Consider the following 19,252-nt stretch of genomic DNA (forward strand, 5'->3'; position numbering starts at 1 on the left):
ACAGATGGTTGTGAGCCACCACATGGTAGGTGGGAATTGAACTCAGGACCTCTGGAAGAGCAGTCAGTGCTCTTAACCACTGAGCCTAATTAATTTTTATTTCATGTCCATTGGCTATTGTTCTGCATGTCTCTGTGAGGATGTTGGATCTCCTATAATTAAAGTTTCAGACAGTTGTGATATGCCATGTGCTAGGAACTAAACCTGGGTACTCTGGAAGAAGCAGCCAGTGCTCTTAACCACTGAGCCTAGGTTAATAATATGCAGTAGAAATCGAAGTAGTCGTATTCTTATATTGAAACAAAAGTTGTGAGTGTTGTGGTACACATGGGTCAGTTGAACCCAGCACTAAGGTGGTGGAGGCAAGAATAATATTAGGTCATTCTAATCTGTATGATGAGCTTGAGGTTAGCCTGGGACTAAATGAAACTTGTGTCTCAAAAAAGTGTTCTATACAATTTATTTCTATTTGCTCATTAAAAAGATAAAGTATCTACAAGGCACTTGCAGCCAGTTCTCTGTCAATAAATGTACAAAAATAAGCAGAAGGACTACCCTGCAGAGATCTTGTTGGTAGTGTAAGAATGAGCTTGGCCTTACTATGAACCCAGACTCCAGAGGTGCAGACAATTCTTTGGATCAGTTAGCATAAGGAAGTCCAAAGTGTTTTTAAAAAGTTTTCCTTGCCAAGCAGTGAGAACACCTTTAATTCCAGCACTTTGAGGGAGAGAGACAGAGACAGATTGTCTGGTGGGGTGAGACAAACAACTACCTGGGAGTTCCTGGGGAACATGTGATTTTGATTAGAAGCAGAGAAATTTATTATCACCTGTAATTGCCAAGGTTCTGCCTCGAGGCACTGAGCCTCCAATAAATGATGCAGCTGGTATTCAGAGGAAGTTTATTAGTGACCTGAAAAATGGATCAAAGAAATGGTCAAGATGCGGTTTTGTTTTTCTTGTTGTTTGAGGCAGTGTCTTGCTCTATAGTTTTGATTGGTCTGGAACTTACGGGTATTAGGCTGGCCTGCAACTCATAGAGATCTGTCTGCCTCTGCCTCTTGAATGGTACCATGCCCTGAAGGTCAAGATGTTTAAACAACTTCCATCTTTAAGTGATATGTGAGGAAATTAATAAAGAAGCCAAGAAGATTGGATAGAGTCAGGACTCAAAAGGCTCCCCTTCATCATGGATTTTATAAGAGAAATCCTTCCCTTGGAGGCAAAAGCAGAATAAATAATACTCTCTCTTGGAGGAAGGTAGCAGATTTAGTCATTTGTAGCCTCACTCAAGGTCCTAAACCTCACTGGCCACTGTTGTTTTCCATGAACAGTTTTGAATTATATTAGAAAGTATTAAAATGAGGCCTTTTAGAATTCACTGTTTCTTAGGTTTCTTTTTTTGTTTACAGGAATTGTTTTCTTCTAGAAAATAGAGTTTAATGGCACAACTCTTAACTGTTTTTACAAAAAGAAATTAAAAAAAAAAACTTGTCTAAATTTCGGGTTTATTTTATGTTATATTGTAATTAATACAGTCACCCCTTCATAGCCCTTCTAGAGTGGACCAGTATCTCCCACAATACCAATACCTACACGTGCTCAAGTCCTTTAGAAACTTTAGTCTGGTGTTTGCATATAACTTTTACATAACCTCCCAAATGCTTGAAATCACCTCTAAAGTGCTAATATAGAACAGCTAAGTAAATGCACTGTGCTGTTTAGAGATTATAAGACCATCTCATAGAAATACATGGCTTTTTAAAAGTACTCTTTTCTTCACGCAGAATGAAGATGTCCGGCCTCACATCAGAGACAGATTCCGATTGCATGACTTGCTGCCCCCAGATTAAGTCAGAGACTTGTCATAGCACTGAGGGGGGAGAGAATGCAGGACCCTTTTGGACTAAGACAAAAACATTGCCATTACTGTTGAAATTTTGCATTTTTGTACCCCGTCTTGCTTTTCTTATCTTTGGTGCCCAACAATAATCAAGGGTTACAGAAAGAGACTATCTCGGATTGAACACATACAGTGGGTAGGCTAAAACAGAAGCGTCTGTAGAGTAGTACAGCTCCAGTGAAACTTTCTATGTACAGGACATCTGCAGCTCATAAAGAATTCTGTTTCTGCCACCAGCAGTTTGACCTGTAGTTACACAGGATTTTATGATAATAACAGAGATGAAAGTGGACTTTCATTTTCTCTCTGTTTGGTGCTCTCAGTGGGTTTGTAGCCACTTTTCTGTTACTTTACTATTCTCATTTCAACAGGAATGGCCAGTAAAAGTTGTTTTATTTTTCCTGTTAAGGTTTATAACCTTTTTACATTTCTGACCTGTATTAGATTAGAATCTCATGATGCATTCCTTTTAGTTAAGGCGCTTCATAGTTTTCTGGAAATAGTCAATTTTTAGTTTTTTTTAATTATACATTTTGAATGGCCGTTTTCCTGCTTTGTCTGCCTGCATATTGTATATTTGTTTAAAAATATTCTCTACTTTTAGTCCATGTAAGTTTCATTTAAAAAATGCATTTATATTTTGTTCTGTAATATTCTACTGTAGGTGAAATCTTCAAAAATCAAGAGACTGGGTAGTTAAGAATATATGAATGACTAATATTCAAATGATTTGAACCATTGTGATGACATGTATTCCAGATGGTAATATCTTGCAATGGCACACATTTAATGGATAAAGGTATACCTCAGACTTCACTGTGCTCACTAACCTTTGAGGAGAACGAGTTCAGTCACCTGTTGGGCTTGATTCAGTTACTGCTGCCTTTGGGTTTTCTCCAGGAATGAAGTATTCAGCACAGTGACTCAGTATTTTTACTTTGCATGGGCTGGTAGTACCTCTGTTATGCTCCCAGTTACAATCAGTTTAAGACTCTGTGTAACAGCTGCGGTACCTAACAGTAGCTATGCATAATCCTGTGGCACAGTACACTCCCAGGCCACCAGTGCAGTTAATGTGCTCATAGTGGTTTTCTATGCTATATGAAAATAGTCGTCACGCCTTGGTTCTCTAATGCAGCTACCACAAGAGGTTGATATTTTTATAGTGGCGTGTAATCTCCTTTTCAGGAGGCTTTTTATGGAAGGTAGAATTTGTAAAAGTTAGTATGCTTTGCCTCTCAACTGCATTAACATGCCGCAGGCTCAGACTGTTTTTGTGTAAAGGATGTCAAAGAACGGCACTTTTTCTAAAGAGAAGTTTGATATTTTGTATGCTTGTTAAGAAAGTACAGTATTGGAAATTAAAGGTGGACAACTGATAATTGAGGAGTATGTCAGTTAATTTTTTATGTATATTACCTGTTTACTTGTACAACTTATTGTACAAATTACATGCAGCTTCATTTTCAAATGAATCCTTAAAATAAGGAAATCTTTTTAGGAAAACATTTAATTTTTGTATTTTTGATTTTAAAGGCATGAGTTGTCAGTTTTCAGTGTATTAATGAAGATTTTAACTTTTCATCAGGTTGAGTGTTTTCTTACTATATTATCTGTTGTGTATGTAGTTAGCATATTGTGTCACTGAACTGTTTAAAAATCTAGCATGTAGAGCAAGCCTGTTTTGTGGAAAATCCTTATTCATTAAAAAAAATAATCATGGCAGATTTTCTGCAAAAAAAAAAAAAAAAGCAAAAGCATTTGCAATTCAGATTTTTTTTATTTTAAAAAAGGTATTTTGCTTGCAGGAACAATACTACAGATTCATTTTAATGAGAATCTTCAAAATGTATTTATCTTTAGGGCACCTGGGCATCTTTATGCTGTTTGTCTTATGTCTTTCTTGAAATAAAATGTAAATATGTTACCTTTACATATGCTCTTTCTCAAAATTGTGAACCTAGTTAATATCTTCTTGCCCCATCATTTTTATGCTTATACAGCAAACCCCAGAACCTGTACAAGATTGAATTTTTGACATACGTAATTGTTGAAAGCTTACTTAATCAGGAATTAAGTAAATACAGCCTCAAAGCCCTTCCCACAACTTAAAAGAGGAAACATTTATACCATAGTGCCTGTGGGCACGTTAATAATAAAGAAGCAGGCCCATGCTAGGAGAGTGAGCTCCTGTAAGTCAGCCAGTAGGTGAGTCAACAACAAGACACTTTTGTAGAGAAATGCATTGTGGGAAAGTTTACATGGCCTGAGAGTTGAGACCAAATTAATACATTATTTTTTCCATTACTTTGAGTAATTCTAAAGTTGTTGATAACAAAGTTTAAAGAAGATTCTAAAGAAGTTTGCTGGCTTCATTTTAATAGGTTTATCTTTCAATCATATCTTTTCTTTGTTGGTAGCTGTAGAACACTTCCTTTTAGTTAATCAGAGGTGTGTACTTTTTTAATTGCGATGTGCCCAGCCTGTCAGTGCACACAGCACTCATGACTATAGTAAATGCAGGGGACATGGGTCCATGAAGCACACAGCAAGCTACCTGTGTACACATTACAACTTTTAGGGACCTATTAAAATTGTGCTATTTCCAGTTATGAATGTTTGACTTTTAAGACATTCTTTTAAATATTTGTATCATTGTTAGAGGATATTTACTTGGTTGTATTTTTTAATCCCATGTAATATATGTAGTCCTGACCAGATTTATTACCATTTTTCTCTGGGTCCTAAAGGAGATCGATGACAATTCGTAATCAGAAATTGTTTTATATTTGCTAGTATGTATATTTATTTATCCAATGGCTTTATTTGTTTCCCAAAATTGTTTTGGGACTTGTTGAAAGCATTGTGTAACTTCTATAAATGGCTATTTTCTTGTAACTGTCAGTGATATGGATGTGTACATTGTTTTTATATATATATACATATATATATATCTATATATTTCTGGGTTTTGGGGGGGGCTTTTTTTTTTTTTTGGTTTTTGGTTTTTTTTTTAGGGTTGACTTTTTTGTTTTTAAGTTACCTTTTGCCAATGACTTTCTGTTAGCTTTTCCTTTCATTCAGCCTTCTAACAGAGCTCATTTTTATTATGTTGTCAACTTGCCTGTAAGAGAGACTTCATCTCATCAGTGAAGAAGGCATTTCATTATTCCTACAAGTCGTACAGCAAGCACAGACTGTTCACAAGCTTGGATCACAGCTCTTCCACGTGTGTCAGTCACTTAAAGGACACTGAAGCCTTCATTCTTGTACTGATACGATGGTGTTACACACTACATCACTAGCTAGTTAAGGTTCTCTGACCTGACTTCTCTTTGTCTTCCTAGGTATTTATTTGTTACCTCTTTAAATCTTGTATGTCTAAATTAACTTAGAATAGTTTCCCACTGAATAACTATGCCAAGAACTAGGAAAGAATGTTTATTTTATTTCCCCTTATAGGGGAAGAGTGGACTGGGAACAAAAGTGTAAGGCCAAAAGGCCTTAGGTTATCACTCATTCACTTTCTTATTCCTCTCATGGGCTGTATTTGACTAAAGGTTTGGGGGGTGGGGGTTGCTTTTTTTTTTTTTTTTTTTTTCAGTGCTGATGTATTTTGATTATGCCATTGCTTCTCATGTCTTCCCTTGAGTTGAAAGCCTGCTAGGAGTTTGCATAAAATACCTAAAAGTTCTCAGAGTAAGAACCACAAAACTCAGTACCTTATATTCAAATGTTACTTAAATTATTGAAATCCAAGTCACATTATTAGGATTCATTTTCATATTCATATTTCTGTGTCTTGAATTTAAATTCCATTGTAAATCAATTTAGTCTTTAAAAAGTTTTTAAGAGAGCAAGTTTATTCCAGCATATGGTTTTAATATTAGTATTTTAAGATATATAGTTGACTACCAAACCTACCTGCTATCAGAATTTCACTGAGGAGCTTTTAAACTGTACAGCATCCTGAAGCCTGGGAAGCCACCTCATCTATACAGCAGGCTTGGAGAGTTCTGTGATTTTAAAGCTCTCCCAGTGATTTAAATAGATAACTTTGGTATATCCTGTTTTAAAATAATGTGGTTTGAGACTGGGTTGCAAAATTTGACCAGCCATATCTTTATCTCCCTGTCCCTGTCTCTGTCTCTGTCTCTTTCTCTCTCTGGTAGGATTTTTTTTTTTTTTTTTTTAAGTGCTGGGACCATATTTCACAGAACATATTCAAGATTCGTGGAGGAATAATGAAGATTGAGGCTACTGCTCATTGCCATTTTTGTCATTAATACTTTTAAATTAAGAGTTTGCATTTATAGAACTCTAAATAGCCGATCATTTACATAGCTGAAGGACATGTCCCTGAATGAGACCATTATATATATTAACTAAAATATTTCACTATTTTTTTATTTTATAAATCTTTGTAGAAATAAGCAATGAAATGCTACTTTCATCTTTTGAACTGGGATTTTTCAAGGTTGTGTCCTTTTGGCATTAAGGTAGGGGGGAGTTAATATTCTCTCTACTTATTTCCACATGAATCAATATGAAGTCGTGGACATTTAAAAATCTCAATTTAATTTCTACTTATTTACTATGCAGTATAGCCGTGAACAAGTAATGTAGATTTAGTTTTCTCATCTTTAAATGCCCTAATCACCCTACCTCACAGGGTTGTTGTGGGGATAAATAAAACTTTTATGGAAGTACTTTCTTTGATGACATTTTGTCAGCCTTTCAAAACAATGGAATTTTGAGCATTCTTCTATTCTGTTTTACAAGTATTCGGGTTTTCACATTCTTTACTTTTAGACCTTAGAACATGCCTGTAAGGACCATAGAGTGAGTAAAATATCAGGAAGAACCAATAGAGAAACAGGGTCAGAGCTATGAACCAAGACCAGACGCAGTGCAGTGCAGTGCAGTGTGCTGGCACTCTTGTATAACCACAATTGTCATAAATGCAAAACTTATATAAGTCAGGCCAGTCTACAAAATACTGTCGTCAGCCGGGCGTGATGGCGCACGCCTTTAATCCCAGCACTCGGGAGGCAGAGGCAGGCGGATTTCTGAGTTCGAGGCCAGACTGGTCTACAAAGTGAGTTCAGGACAGCCAGGGCTATACAGAGAAACCCTGTCTCGAAAAAAAAAAAAAAATACTGTTGTCAAAGGAATATGAAGCCGCATCTGTCTGGCTAAAGGTAGCATCTAGTTTTGAAACTACAAGAAAACTGCACCTTCCAGATTAATTCATATCCAGATCAAAGGTCACAGCTGGGAGTAGAATGCAGGTTTCTTAATTACTATTATCCAGTGTAATCTTAGCAATTACTGTGAACCAAGATAAAAGAAAATATCTGAGGTCAATCCAAACAAAGAAGCTTGGTGAGAACTCTTTACATACAAGCTGACTTGGGTCATGATTTGAATTCACTTTCTGGAGTCTTGGATGCTATTTGTAAAATGGGTAACACTAATATCTACCTTTGAGGAATCTAAAGATAAACTACAAAGCAGTCAATAGCAGAAGAGGGTACCCATAGTTGCTGAGAACTTGATATATGAGTGTGTTAGGAAATGGGTCATGATGTTGAAGGGGCTCGAAATACACCATCATCTCAGTACCTAGCATATGTGAGACCCTGGGTTCAAACCTCAACACTATAAAGTACTGACTAGTTAACAAGTATGAACAGAGGTTATACAAACGACTTATGACACCAAAAGCCCTCTTTAAAAACAAAGATGAGCCAGTCTTTAGAGCTTTCAGTAACAACCGCATAAACTGATATTCAACAATATTTGTTTAACATATTATCCTTCCTAAAATACTATCAGGAAAGCTGAGGATATAGTTCATTGGATAGAATGTTTACCTTGAATGCACAAAGGCCTGGTTTTGTCTCTGGCTTGGAATGAAACAAACCTGGTGGCAAACACTTGTAATCCCAGTGGAGGCAGGGTCAAACATTCAGGTTCATTCTTGACTACATAACAGGCTTGAGGCCACTCAGATTCTGTCTCAAGATACTAATGCTGAAGGTATAGATTACTATCAAGTAGTCTGCTTGTTTGGTATTTAGGGTCATGAGTTCTGGCCCTAGTACCTAAAACTAAAGTCCTTACTGTTGTTAACTACTAAACCAAAGATTTCTGTTTATAAAACTGACAGCTGCCATAAGCACTGCCTAGCACTGCAGGTTACCATTGGTTACTGCTGGAGAATGGGTCATGGAAAAGAGCTGCATAGTGCTAGTCGTCATTCAAGTCCCTGCAAAGAGTTTTTGAAGGGAAGGATTGGTTATGGGGGGAGAAGACCAGCTAGGAGTTCTGTGGCTTTGCACAAGCTCTGCTTAGTGGACCCACCTGGAGTGCCAGCACTTAGGGAGATGGAAGCAGACAGACAGTTGAGGACCATTCAGAGCTACAGAGCATAGACTACAAGAGGCCTTAAGAGCAATTTTGTATAACTTAAGTATTCCCTTTCTTCAACTTCTGAAGGCATTCACTGGCTGCAAGTGAAAGTTGAGACTGGTTATATTTGGGCACAGCCTGGCTTACTGTCTGAATCTAGGGAACTTCTTGAAGGAAGGTATGTTTGTTACTCTAGAGCATTCTGATAACCCCAAAAGGTGTGAGAGCTTGAGGCATATGCTCGCTGTCTACTAAGTGAGCTTCGGCCCCCACTCCAGAGCCTAATGTTTAAGTCGTTTCTTGAGTGGATGTGGTTTGGGGTTAAAATGTAAAAAAGTCAATTAGCTGTTTTTGTATCAAATCAGAAATAAAACCGTTTCAAATGTAATTTTGGAATTTTGTAGGAGACTGTTTACTCAGTCTTAGGTTTTTACTTCTGTGAACAGACACCATGACCAATGCAAGTCTTATAAAAGACACCATTTAATTGGGGCTAGCTTATAGGTTCAGAGGTTCAGTCCATTATCATCAAGGCAGGAGTGTGGCAGCTAGGAGAATACTAGCTTCTAGGCAACCAGGAGGGTGGTCTTAAAGCCCAGGCTCACAATGACATACTTCCTCCAACAAGACCACATCTCCTAATAGTGGACAACTCCCTGGGCCAAGCATATTCAATCCACCACATTCCACTCCTTTGCCCCAATAGGCTTGTTCATAGAGTCTATGGGTGCCATACCTAGCTCTAGCTTAATGCAAAATACATTTAATCTAACTTCAAAAGTCCCCATAGTATATAGCAGTCTCAACAATGTTAAAAATCCACAAAATCTCATCTGAAATTCCTGCAGTCACTTAACTGTAATCCTGTATAAAGTCAAAAAATACTGGACAAACTCCATGTGTGATGTCAAAGTGCTCTTCACATCTCCAACTCCTTTCATCCTTGTTGACTGCTGTTGGCAGATCTGGCATTCAACAGCAACAAAACAAACTTCATTCTCTTGGGCTGGTTCCACTCTGTTAGCAGCTTTACTTGGCATCTGTATCCCACAGCTCTAACATCTCTAACATCTTGGGATATCCAAGAGAACTTCAACTTTACAGTTCCAATGTCTGGACCTCTCAAAGGGCTTGGTCATTCTCCAGCTCTGTCTTCTGAAGAGCTCTTGAGCTCTGGTTGACTCCACTTAACTGCTGCTGCTGCTCTTGGTGGTCATTCCATGGCACTGGCATCTCTTCAATATGCTGGGGTCTTCCACTGCAACTAGGCTTTACCAACAGCCTCTCATGGTAGTGCCCCTTTCGTAGTGCCAAGCCTCAATTTCTTTGCATGACTCCTTCATTCCTGGATTATCAACTGCAACTGAGGCTGCACCTTCCCAAAGGCCTTCCATGGCCTCTCACAGTACCAAGCCTTAACTGTTCTTCATGATCCCTTCATGCCTTCAAAACCAATACCACCTAGGTAACTTAAACATCAAGTCCAGCTACAGTTCAAGGTACAACCTTGCTTATCACAGCAATATCCCAGTTCCTGGTACCAACTTCTGTCTTAGGGATTTACTTCTGTGAACAGACACCATGACCAAGATAACTCTTATAAGGACAACATTTAACTGTGGCTGGCATACAGTTTCAGATGGTCAGTCCTTTATGATCAAGGTGGGAGTATGGCAATGTCTAGGCGGGCATGGTGCAGGTGAGTTTTCTACATTTTCATTTGAAGGACACTAGAAGACTGGCTTGCAGGCAGCTAGGAGTCTTAAAGCCCATACCTACAATGACACTTCCTCCAAGAAGCACACATCCTAATAGTGCTACTCCCTAGGCCAAGCATATTCAAACCACCACACTCAGGTAAGTTCCAAACTCTTGGTGATCCTCCTGCCCCAGCTTGCAAGTAGCTGGAACTACAGACATGCACCACTACATCCAGCAAACAAGAATCCTCTGAAGGGATTTTTTTTTGTTTGAATCTGCCTGTACTTGGAATTAAAATCTGTTCTTTAACCCTTTCCTATTCCATGTAAGGTTGAGTCTGGTACTTAACGTACCTAAATATCAGCTTGGATTAATTTTTTGTTGGGGTGCCAGCCCTGGGGCTGGGTCCTTTCTGAAGCAGCCAAGGGAGAAGAGAGCATGCAGGGAGTAGGGGGCAGGCAAAACTTGGTCTTGCAAAGGTGTAGGGTTGCTTTGTATAATAACTTATTCCTATCTTGACTTTGAGTTACTCTGAGGCCAGAGCCTGTAGGCCTCTGGCTCTATTGACACTTGTTGCTAACAGCAGGTGATTAGGTAAAGGATTTACTGCTAGCTCTCCTTTGTCAGGCCTCCAGAAGCCATTCACTAGTCTGGCTGGTTAACTTTTTGTGAACCAGAGAAGGAAAGGAAAAGAATTAAGATGCTTTATACAGACAAATATGCACAGAAACATACACGTTCATACATACATTTTCATTTGATTTCTCATTTACACATTAACATAGTCACATTTTTATTGGGCCTAACCACCTGTCTCAAACACTCTGTATTTATGCATGCTTAAATACATATACCTACACATATATGAACACAGACATATATATATGGATGGTTGGAGCAGAGCTAACCAACAACTTTATTTTTCTCTGGCCTTTTAATACCCTCTTAGACAAAACGTTCTTTAGAAAATTACCTCAGAGATAGAAAGTTATATTAAATGGGAGTTACAGAAGGATGTTGATAATAAGTTCAAAGCAGTATTTCATTCTAATATGCCCATCATAAGTTCAAAGCAACAGCTTTTTACAGGGCCTTGCCTTATAGTACACACTTGTGGCTTTATCCTTGAACCTAAATTTGTCCCAAGCCTATTTCTCTTTAACGTAATTGTGAAAGCTCATTGTATTTCTTTTTTTTTTTTTTTTTTTGGTTTTTGGAGACAGGGTTTCTCTGTATAGCCCTGGCTGTCCTGGAACTAACTTTGTAGACCAGGCTGGCTTCAAACTCAGAAATCCGCCTGCCTCTGCCTCCCGAGTGCTGGGATTAAAGGCGTGCGCCACCACGCCCGGCTGCTCATTGTATTTCTTATGTGGTCTTTACTATTATGAGTGGGCACATTCTAGTCTTGATTCCAACTTTGTCCCATCTTTCTACCAAAGCAACTAAGACCATCTCTTAAAATTTTCTTCCTAAGATTGTTTGAATCAAACCTGGGATTCTATAGAGTCACTAATTCATCAAAACAGAATGAATTTATGAAACTTCATCTTTATGTTGATCTGAAGAAAATCTGATGAATAGGGTGGGCTAATGCCAAGAGATTATTATATTTATTTAATAATGATAGTAAAAGCATATCAGCTTCAAGAAGCAATCCTGAAATGAAGTCTCTCTGGAACCCTGCCATGGAACTCACCCATTGCAGACTACGTAAAAATGGTGGGCCACCTCCAAGAAGGCCACCTGCTAGTCTTGCTACGTGGATGCTGACAATTTTTGATGTCATTTATTCTGCAGTAGCTTTAATAACAGACTCCTTGACACATGCTTGTAATCCTAGCTCTAGGGGTGGGGATGGGGGCCTGTGGTAAAAAGATTATCCCAAATTTAAGGACAGATTAGGCTATATAGCTATCTCAAAACAACAAAGAAAATAGTTCAAGGGAAGAGTTACTTTGTTCTGTAATGTTAGAGATCAAATTCATATAAAATTGATTTAGAATAGGAACACAGCCAGTGTTTTATACCCATCAGTTACACATCCAGTTTTTCCAACTACTGATTGAAAATATTGTACCAAAGTTGTAGACTTTACCTTTATCTCTTAATGATAAAGTATAATCACATGACAGGTGATTGCGGAGTATGGGGGATGGTATATTCTCATGCTATTTTATGCAATTTCATATAAAGGACTTGAAAATCCATACATTTTGCTACCAGTGGACTGGAGAGCCAAACCAATTTTGCAGATAGGGAGAGATGACTGTACTGTTACCCTTTAAGGGTTCCCCTAGAGCAGTGGTTCTTAACCTTTCTGATGCTGTGACCCTTTAATATAGTTTCTCGGGGCTGGTGAGATGGCTCAGTGGGTAAGAGCACCCGACTGCTCTTNNGAAGGTCCNGAGTTCAAATCCCAGCAACCACATGGTGGCTCATAACCATCCGTAACAAGATCTGACGCCCTCTTCTGGAGTGTCTGAAGACAGCTACAGTGTACTTACATATAGTAAATAAATAAATCTTTAAAAAAAAAAAAAGAAAGAAAAGAAAAAGCAGCATGCCCAGTTTTACAGATAATTTTTTGTTTGTTTGTTTTTTGTTTTTCAAGACAGGGTTTCTCTGTATAACTCTGGCTGTCCTGGAACTCATTTTATAGACCAGGCTGGCCTCTAACTCAGAAATCCGCCTGCCTCTGTCTTCCAAGTGCTGGGATTAAAGGCGTGCGCCACCACGCCCGGTATACAGATAAATTCTTAATATACTGAAAATGATATCAATGCTACATACTTACACACTGTGTAAGTAGTAACATAGTACCTTGAGAGGTCTAATGCTATCAGCTGGCTCTAGAATTGCCCTGGGCATGCCTGGAAGGGATCAGGTAGATTAGATTAACAGAGGTTAGTTTATGTTAGCCTGACCTTTGGGGAGCACTATTCCATGGGCTAGGGTCACAGCTCTGCTTCCTGTGACCACTGGGGTAACCAGCTGCTTCCTACTCTTGCCTACATGCCGTGCCTGCCTTGGACTGTATCCCTTGGAGGTACAAATCAAGCCCTTAAATTGCTTTAACCAGGCATTTAAATAACTAACACACTTCGGCTCCTCTAAACCCATTTTTAAAATATTTATTTCTGGGTCTCATGTAATGCAGACTGGTCCCAAACATGCTGTGTAGCTGAGCCTGATCAACTGTGTACTCCAATCCTCCAGCTTCCACCTTCCAAGTGCTAGGGGTTAGAAGCATGCTCTATTGCAGAAGTTCTCAACCTGTGGGTTAAACCCCTTGGGGTGGGGGAGGTGTCAAATGACCCTTTCACAGGAGATCGCCTAAGACCATAGCTAAACATGTTTATATTACAACTTATAACAGCAAAATTACAGTTATGGAATAGCAATGAAAATAATTTTCTGTTTGGGTATCATCACACTTGAGCTGTATTAAATAAAGGATTTAATTAGAAAGGTTGAGAACCACTGCTCTATCATGTCTCGTTTAATGTGGTGTTGAAGATTGAACCTGGGGCTTTGAACATGCTAGCCAAGCATTCTAAACAACTAAGTTACACTCCCAGCCTTCAAAACCAATTTTTAGTTTCAGAGAGTATCTCAGTTATCCCAGGCTGGTCCTGAACTTGCTGTATAGCTGAGCATGGCCTTGAGCTTCTGATCCCCTTGCTGGACAAAAAACATCTTTAAAAAAAAAAAAAGAAGAAGAAGAAAGAAAAGAAAAAAAACAAACAAAAGCAAAAAGGGCTGGAGAGATGGCCTCTTCTAGAGTTCCTGAGATAATTCCTGGCAACCACATGGTGGCTCACAACCATCTGCAATGGGATCTGATGCCCTGGTATATACTCGTATAAATAATAATAAATAAATAATATAAAAAAAAAACTTCAAGCTGGGCGTGGTGGTGCACTCCTTTAATCCCAGCACTTGGGAGGCAGAGGCAGACAGATTTCTGAGTTCGAGGCCAGCCTCATCTACAAAGTGAGTTCCAGGACAGCCAGGGCTATACAGAGAAACCCTGTCTTGAAAAACCAAAAAAAAAAAAAAAAAAAAACTTCAAAACCTCTGATCCCCTATTCATGTCCCAGGTCTTGGAATTATAGGTGTGCACTACCACACTTATTTTAGGCAGTCCTAAAGATCCAGGTTGAACTCAAGTCTTTGTGCATAGTAAGCAAGTGCTCTACCACAGGAGCCATATCCCCAGCCCTCAATCTCCAACCCCCACCTTTATTTTTGTGTGTATGACTTTTGCCTGCATGTTATGTCTGTGCATCATATTGTGCCTGGTGGTCAGATCCTGTGGAACCTGGAGCTACAGTTAGTTGTTAGCTCCCATGTGAATACAGCAATTGAACCCAGGTCTTCTTCATGGTCAAGTCACCTATGTAGCCCTTATACCTATTTTAAATTGCATGTAGCTTAAGCCTTGAAGTTAGTAACTTCAGAACCAAGTATAGTATAATTATTTGATAAAGAAATGAATGAGCCCACATTTCAAAATTTGGATTTATAATCCCAGAACATTGATTTTGTGCATCTGGAATTGATGACACTCAGGGAAACAGGTTCATGCTACACAGAGTCACTAAGTGTTAAGTCTAAATCTCACTTTTATTCATTTTCAGTAAGAAATCACAACTAGGGCTGGAGAGATGGCTCAGAGGTTAAGAGCACTGGCTGCTCTTCCAGAGGTCCTGAGTTCAATTCCAAACAACCACATGGTGGCTCACAACCATCTATAGAGGATCTGATGCCCTCTTCAGGCAGGTGGATGTATATGCAGCAGAGCACTTATATATTAAATAAAATAAATAAGTGCCGGGGCGTGGTAGCGCACGCCTTTAATCCCAGCACTCCGGAGGCAGAGGCAGGTGGATTTCTGAGTTCGAGGCCAGCCTGGTCTACAGAGTGAGTTCCAGGACAGCCAAGGCTATACAGAGAAACCCTGTCTCAAAAAACCAAAATAAATAAATAAATAAATAAGTAAATCACAACTAGATCCCTACTTACTGAATAGTACTAGAGAATAAGTCTAATGAAAACATTTTTTCTTTTGTGGGTGGGAGTAAGTCTCAGATAGTCCTGACTGGCCTCAAAATATGTAGCTAAGGTTGACTTTGAACTCCTGATCCTTCTGCCTTCAATATTCTGTTACCAAACCCAGTTACTTAAAGTGTTATAGCTAGGGCTGGTGAGATAGCTCAGTGGGTAAGAGCACCCGACTGATCTTCTGATAGGTCAGGAGTTCAAATCCCAACAAACACATGGTGGCTCATAACCATCAGTAAAAGATCTGACGCCCTCTTCTGGAGTGTCTGAAGACAGCTACAGTGTATTTACATATAATAAATAAATAAATCTTTAAAAAAAAAAAGAGTGTTATAGCTAATATCTAGTTACTTAACAGTATGTCATCACTTCCACTATATAAATATCTGTCAAAGTCTGCTGGCCAGGGGTATAGGGTGGATGTGGCTCAATATTAGAGTACTAGCAAGCACTCATGAGTCCTACTTAAATTCGATGCCAAACAAGTTCATATATCAGCTTAACTTCTCTGGTGACAAATTAGTTTTGTTACTTGGTCTTGCCTTCCTTTTTAGTTAACTTTTAAAAAAACATACAGTGTCATCAATTCCAGGCAAGTGAGACTGGGATAGAGTGGTTTTTGTAGCAGACATGAAGTCCTGGGTTTGATTTGTACATATAGCAGCTATATTGACTCATTGTTTGGCTAATTATTTGGACTCAACATCATCTTAGCCACGTGTTTACAAGTTCAAAATACAGATTCAGTGCCTCCAACTTATATAATAAAAACACTTGCTGCTTTAGTCATCAGCTCTATTAATTTTTATTTCAGGTTACCTTTCATGAAGCACAGGTTTTTCCTGAACACAAAACAAATTCAGTTCCTTTTTTTTTGTTTTTGTTTTTTTTTTTTTGTTTGTTTGTTTTTTCGAGACAGGGTTTCTCTGTGTAGTCCTGGCTGTCCTGGAACTCACTCTGTAGACCAAGCTGGCCTTGATCTCAGAAATTCACCTGCCGCTGCCTCCCAAGTGCTGGGATTAAAGGCATATGCCACCACGCCCAGCTTCCTTTGTTTTTTGAGATGAAATCTGACCACAGCCCAAGGCTGGGCTGGAGTTCCCTGTGTAACTCCACTTGTCTCAGCCACACTGCCCAGTGAAAAGGCCCCAGTTCTGCAAGGATATCTATACATGAAGTCACTTAAATGCTTGCCATTTACAGCAAAGCACTGGCCTGTAAAGATGTCATTACTGCCTTACTGTGTATGAAGATTTTTTTGTTGTTTTTATTTTTGTTTTTTGTTTTTTCAAAACAGGGTTTCTCTGTGTAGCCCTGGCTGTCCTGGAACTCATTTTATAGACCAGGCCATCCTCGAACTCAGAAATCCACCTGCCTCTGCCTCCCGAGTGCGGGATTAAAGGCATGTGCCACCACACCCGGCTGTGTATGAAGATTTTTAGCTGAGATCAAGAAATCACTGGAAAGGCCCTGGTGTTTAAAGGAGAGCAGATGTCTTAACTACCACAGAGGAGGTTTTTGGCCCTACCCTCAGCCAATTCTTAAGTTCTAGGAACTCAAGGTTCAAGTACTGACATTTTGGGGGAAGCAATCTTAGTTACTTCACAACAATTCCACAGAGGTGTTTAAAATAACTTGATTTTCACAGATCTGAAGACTGGTGATGTTAGCTGTGCCATTCTTGCTTAATTTCAAAATTGTGTTCAAAATGTGTCTACAGAAGAAATAATTTAAGACTTAATTTAGTTGGATAGACAAGATGGTTTCTTCAAACCTGTGTGTGTGTCAGTGGAGCTGGAACAGTCATGATCTGGCTTAATGTTTCTCCTTGTATAGCTTCTCCATGTAGTTAAGTCGGAACTTCCTCCGAGCATGGCAATCTCTTATGGCCCATACCTTTATTCCTAGCACTCGGTAGACAGAGAGAGGCAGGTGGATCTCTGTGAGTTTGAAGCCAGCCCAGCCTGCAAAGTGAGTCTGGGGCAGCCAGGGATTGTTACACAGAGAAACCTTGTCTTGAAAAACCAGGAAAAAAAAAAAAGGAATTTTTATGTGAGTTGGGTATGGTGATGCATGACTGTAATCCAAATACTCAGGCAACAGAGGGAGGAAGAACAGAATAGTTCAAGGTTCTTCTCCAGTTGGTGAGTTTGGGGCCAACCTGGTCTGCAAGAGACCCAGTCTCAAAACAAAACAAAACCAAACCAAAAGCAAACTTCTTAAATAGCAGATGGCATCTACAAGAGCACTCTAAGAAATAATAGGTAGTTTCCAGGTCACCTTATAGCTTAGGATTTGATGTATCTGTAAATTCAATAGTACAAAAAGAAACCATAAGGGTTCAGATTCAAGCGAAGACTATGACTTAAGGCTTAAATATTGTTCCCTGGGGAGTCAACACTGGAAGGATTTACTACACATTTGGCATTGGTATTAGGGACCCTACTTGGAGACAGGTCCCAACTATATGAACTATCTTGAAGCACATACTATTTGAAAGGCTTGTTGGAAAATATAAGAGGTGCACAAAACAAGGGACCTTGTGCTACAAGTCCAATGGATTTATTCACTCTCCTAAGTCTCTAGATCTGCTGAGCAATCAGCTGTGTAAAACAGCAGGTATGGATCTCCGTTGTTGTACACTCCAGCAATCTCCAGAGAAGGAGAACGTGACTGCACATTCTCTCATACACACAGCCAAGGACCCAGGTCAGTCACTAAAAGCAGAGCATCTGAGTGACTAGAAGAACGTGCCACATTCCAGAGTATATTTACATGTATTGTATATACACAGAGTTGGAATGTAAAAACAATCCTGGGGCTGGAGAGATGGCTCAGTAGTTAAGAGCGCTGACTGCTCTTCCGAAGGTCCTGAGTTCAAATCCCAGAAGGCACATGGTGGTTCACAACCATCCATAATGAGATCTGATGCCCTCTTCCGGGGTGTCTGAAGATAGCTACAGTATACTTATATATAATAATAAATAAATCTTCAAAAAAAACAATGTAAAGAATAGCAAACATCTTTTCAAGATCTATGTGGTCAAACAATTTTTCCTGTATTCTTTATTGTAAGAAGAATTCATTATTGAGTCATTTTTAAGGCAAATTACTGAGCATTTACTATGTACCAGGTACTGGGAATACAGCAGCAAAGAAAATAGAGAGCTACATGTGTTTGCACACAGGTCTGCCACCCCATCTCACTGAATTGGGAAGCAGAGGCAGGAGGATGAATCTAGAGTGAAGGTCAACAATTACCTAGCAAGTTCCAGGTCTAAGACCTTGTTTCATGCCGCCTCCCCTACCTCACAATAACGGGGAACAAGCAAGAGACCCATGCTTCAGGCAGAAAACAGGATCATCACAGAAGGCATGTGATGACAAACCCAGAAAACAGATAACTAAGCACTCTGCCCACTGAGCTACATGCCCAGACCACAGAAGGGGACATTTGGCTTTAATGTGAAAGAGGAGAAGCCATCCATGGGGAGTGTGGGAAGAGCACCACAGTCAGAAATGTTATTGACTCTAAAGCTCCTAGAAGTAGTCTCAGCAATGAAGGGAATAAGGGAGATGGGAGTGGGGCAATCAGAGGGTAGGAGAGACAGCAGAGGGAGAAAAAGATAGAGACCAGCATATGTCTGAAGTAGGACAGCCTACAAGGGCTTATTGACCAGGAAAACATGCTGAACTTTCATTTGGGGACAGGGTCACATATAACCCAGGCTGCCCTCAGACTTCCTATGGAGTTAAGTATGGCTTTCCTTTTCCATCCTCCTGCCTCCACCTCCTGAGTGTGTGGGGTTACAGTGTGTGCATGCATCATTTATATGGTGCTAAGGATTGAATTTATGGCCTTGTTTTATTTTTTTATTTTTATTTTTTTATTTTATTTTCGAGACAGGGTTTCTCTGTATAGCCCTGGCTGTCCTGGAACTCACTCTGTAGACCAGGCTGGCCTCGAACTCAGAAATCCGCCTGCCTCAGCCTCCCGAGCTCTGGGATTAAAGGCGTGCGCCACCACGCCCGGCTAAGCAGTCTACCAGCTACATTACATCCCCAGGCTAAAAAGTTGAGGTTTTTCTAAAAATACAAAGTTATTAAAGATATTTTACCTGGAAGGAAGCAATGTTATTTACTATTTATTCAGACAGGTTGGCCTCAAACT

General features: G+C 39.4%; 1 protein-coding gene across 2 annotated transcripts in view; it reads left to right on the forward strand.

Moving 5' to 3' along the window:
* Ctdspl2 (CTD small phosphatase like 2) overlaps positions 1 to 6,611 on the forward strand; it is a 55,590-nt gene extending 48,979 nt beyond the window's left edge. For both annotated transcript variants that reach the window (XM_021192133.1, XM_021192134.1), the window contains exon 13: positions 1,787 to 6,611. In XM_021192133.1, coding sequence (XP_021047792.1) covers positions 1,787 to 1,852 — 66 coding nt within the window. In that variant the 3' untranslated portion in view covers positions 1,853 to 6,611. The remainder of the gene's footprint in view (positions 1 to 1,786) is intronic.
* The last annotated feature ends 12,641 nt before the right edge of the window (positions 6,612 to 19,252 follow it).

This window comes from Mus pahari, chromosome 3 (genome assembly GCF_900095145.1).
Source record: "Mus pahari chromosome 3, PAHARI_EIJ_v1.1, whole genome shotgun sequence".
Lineage (NCBI taxonomy): Eukaryota > Metazoa > Chordata > Mammalia > Rodentia > Muridae > Mus > Mus pahari.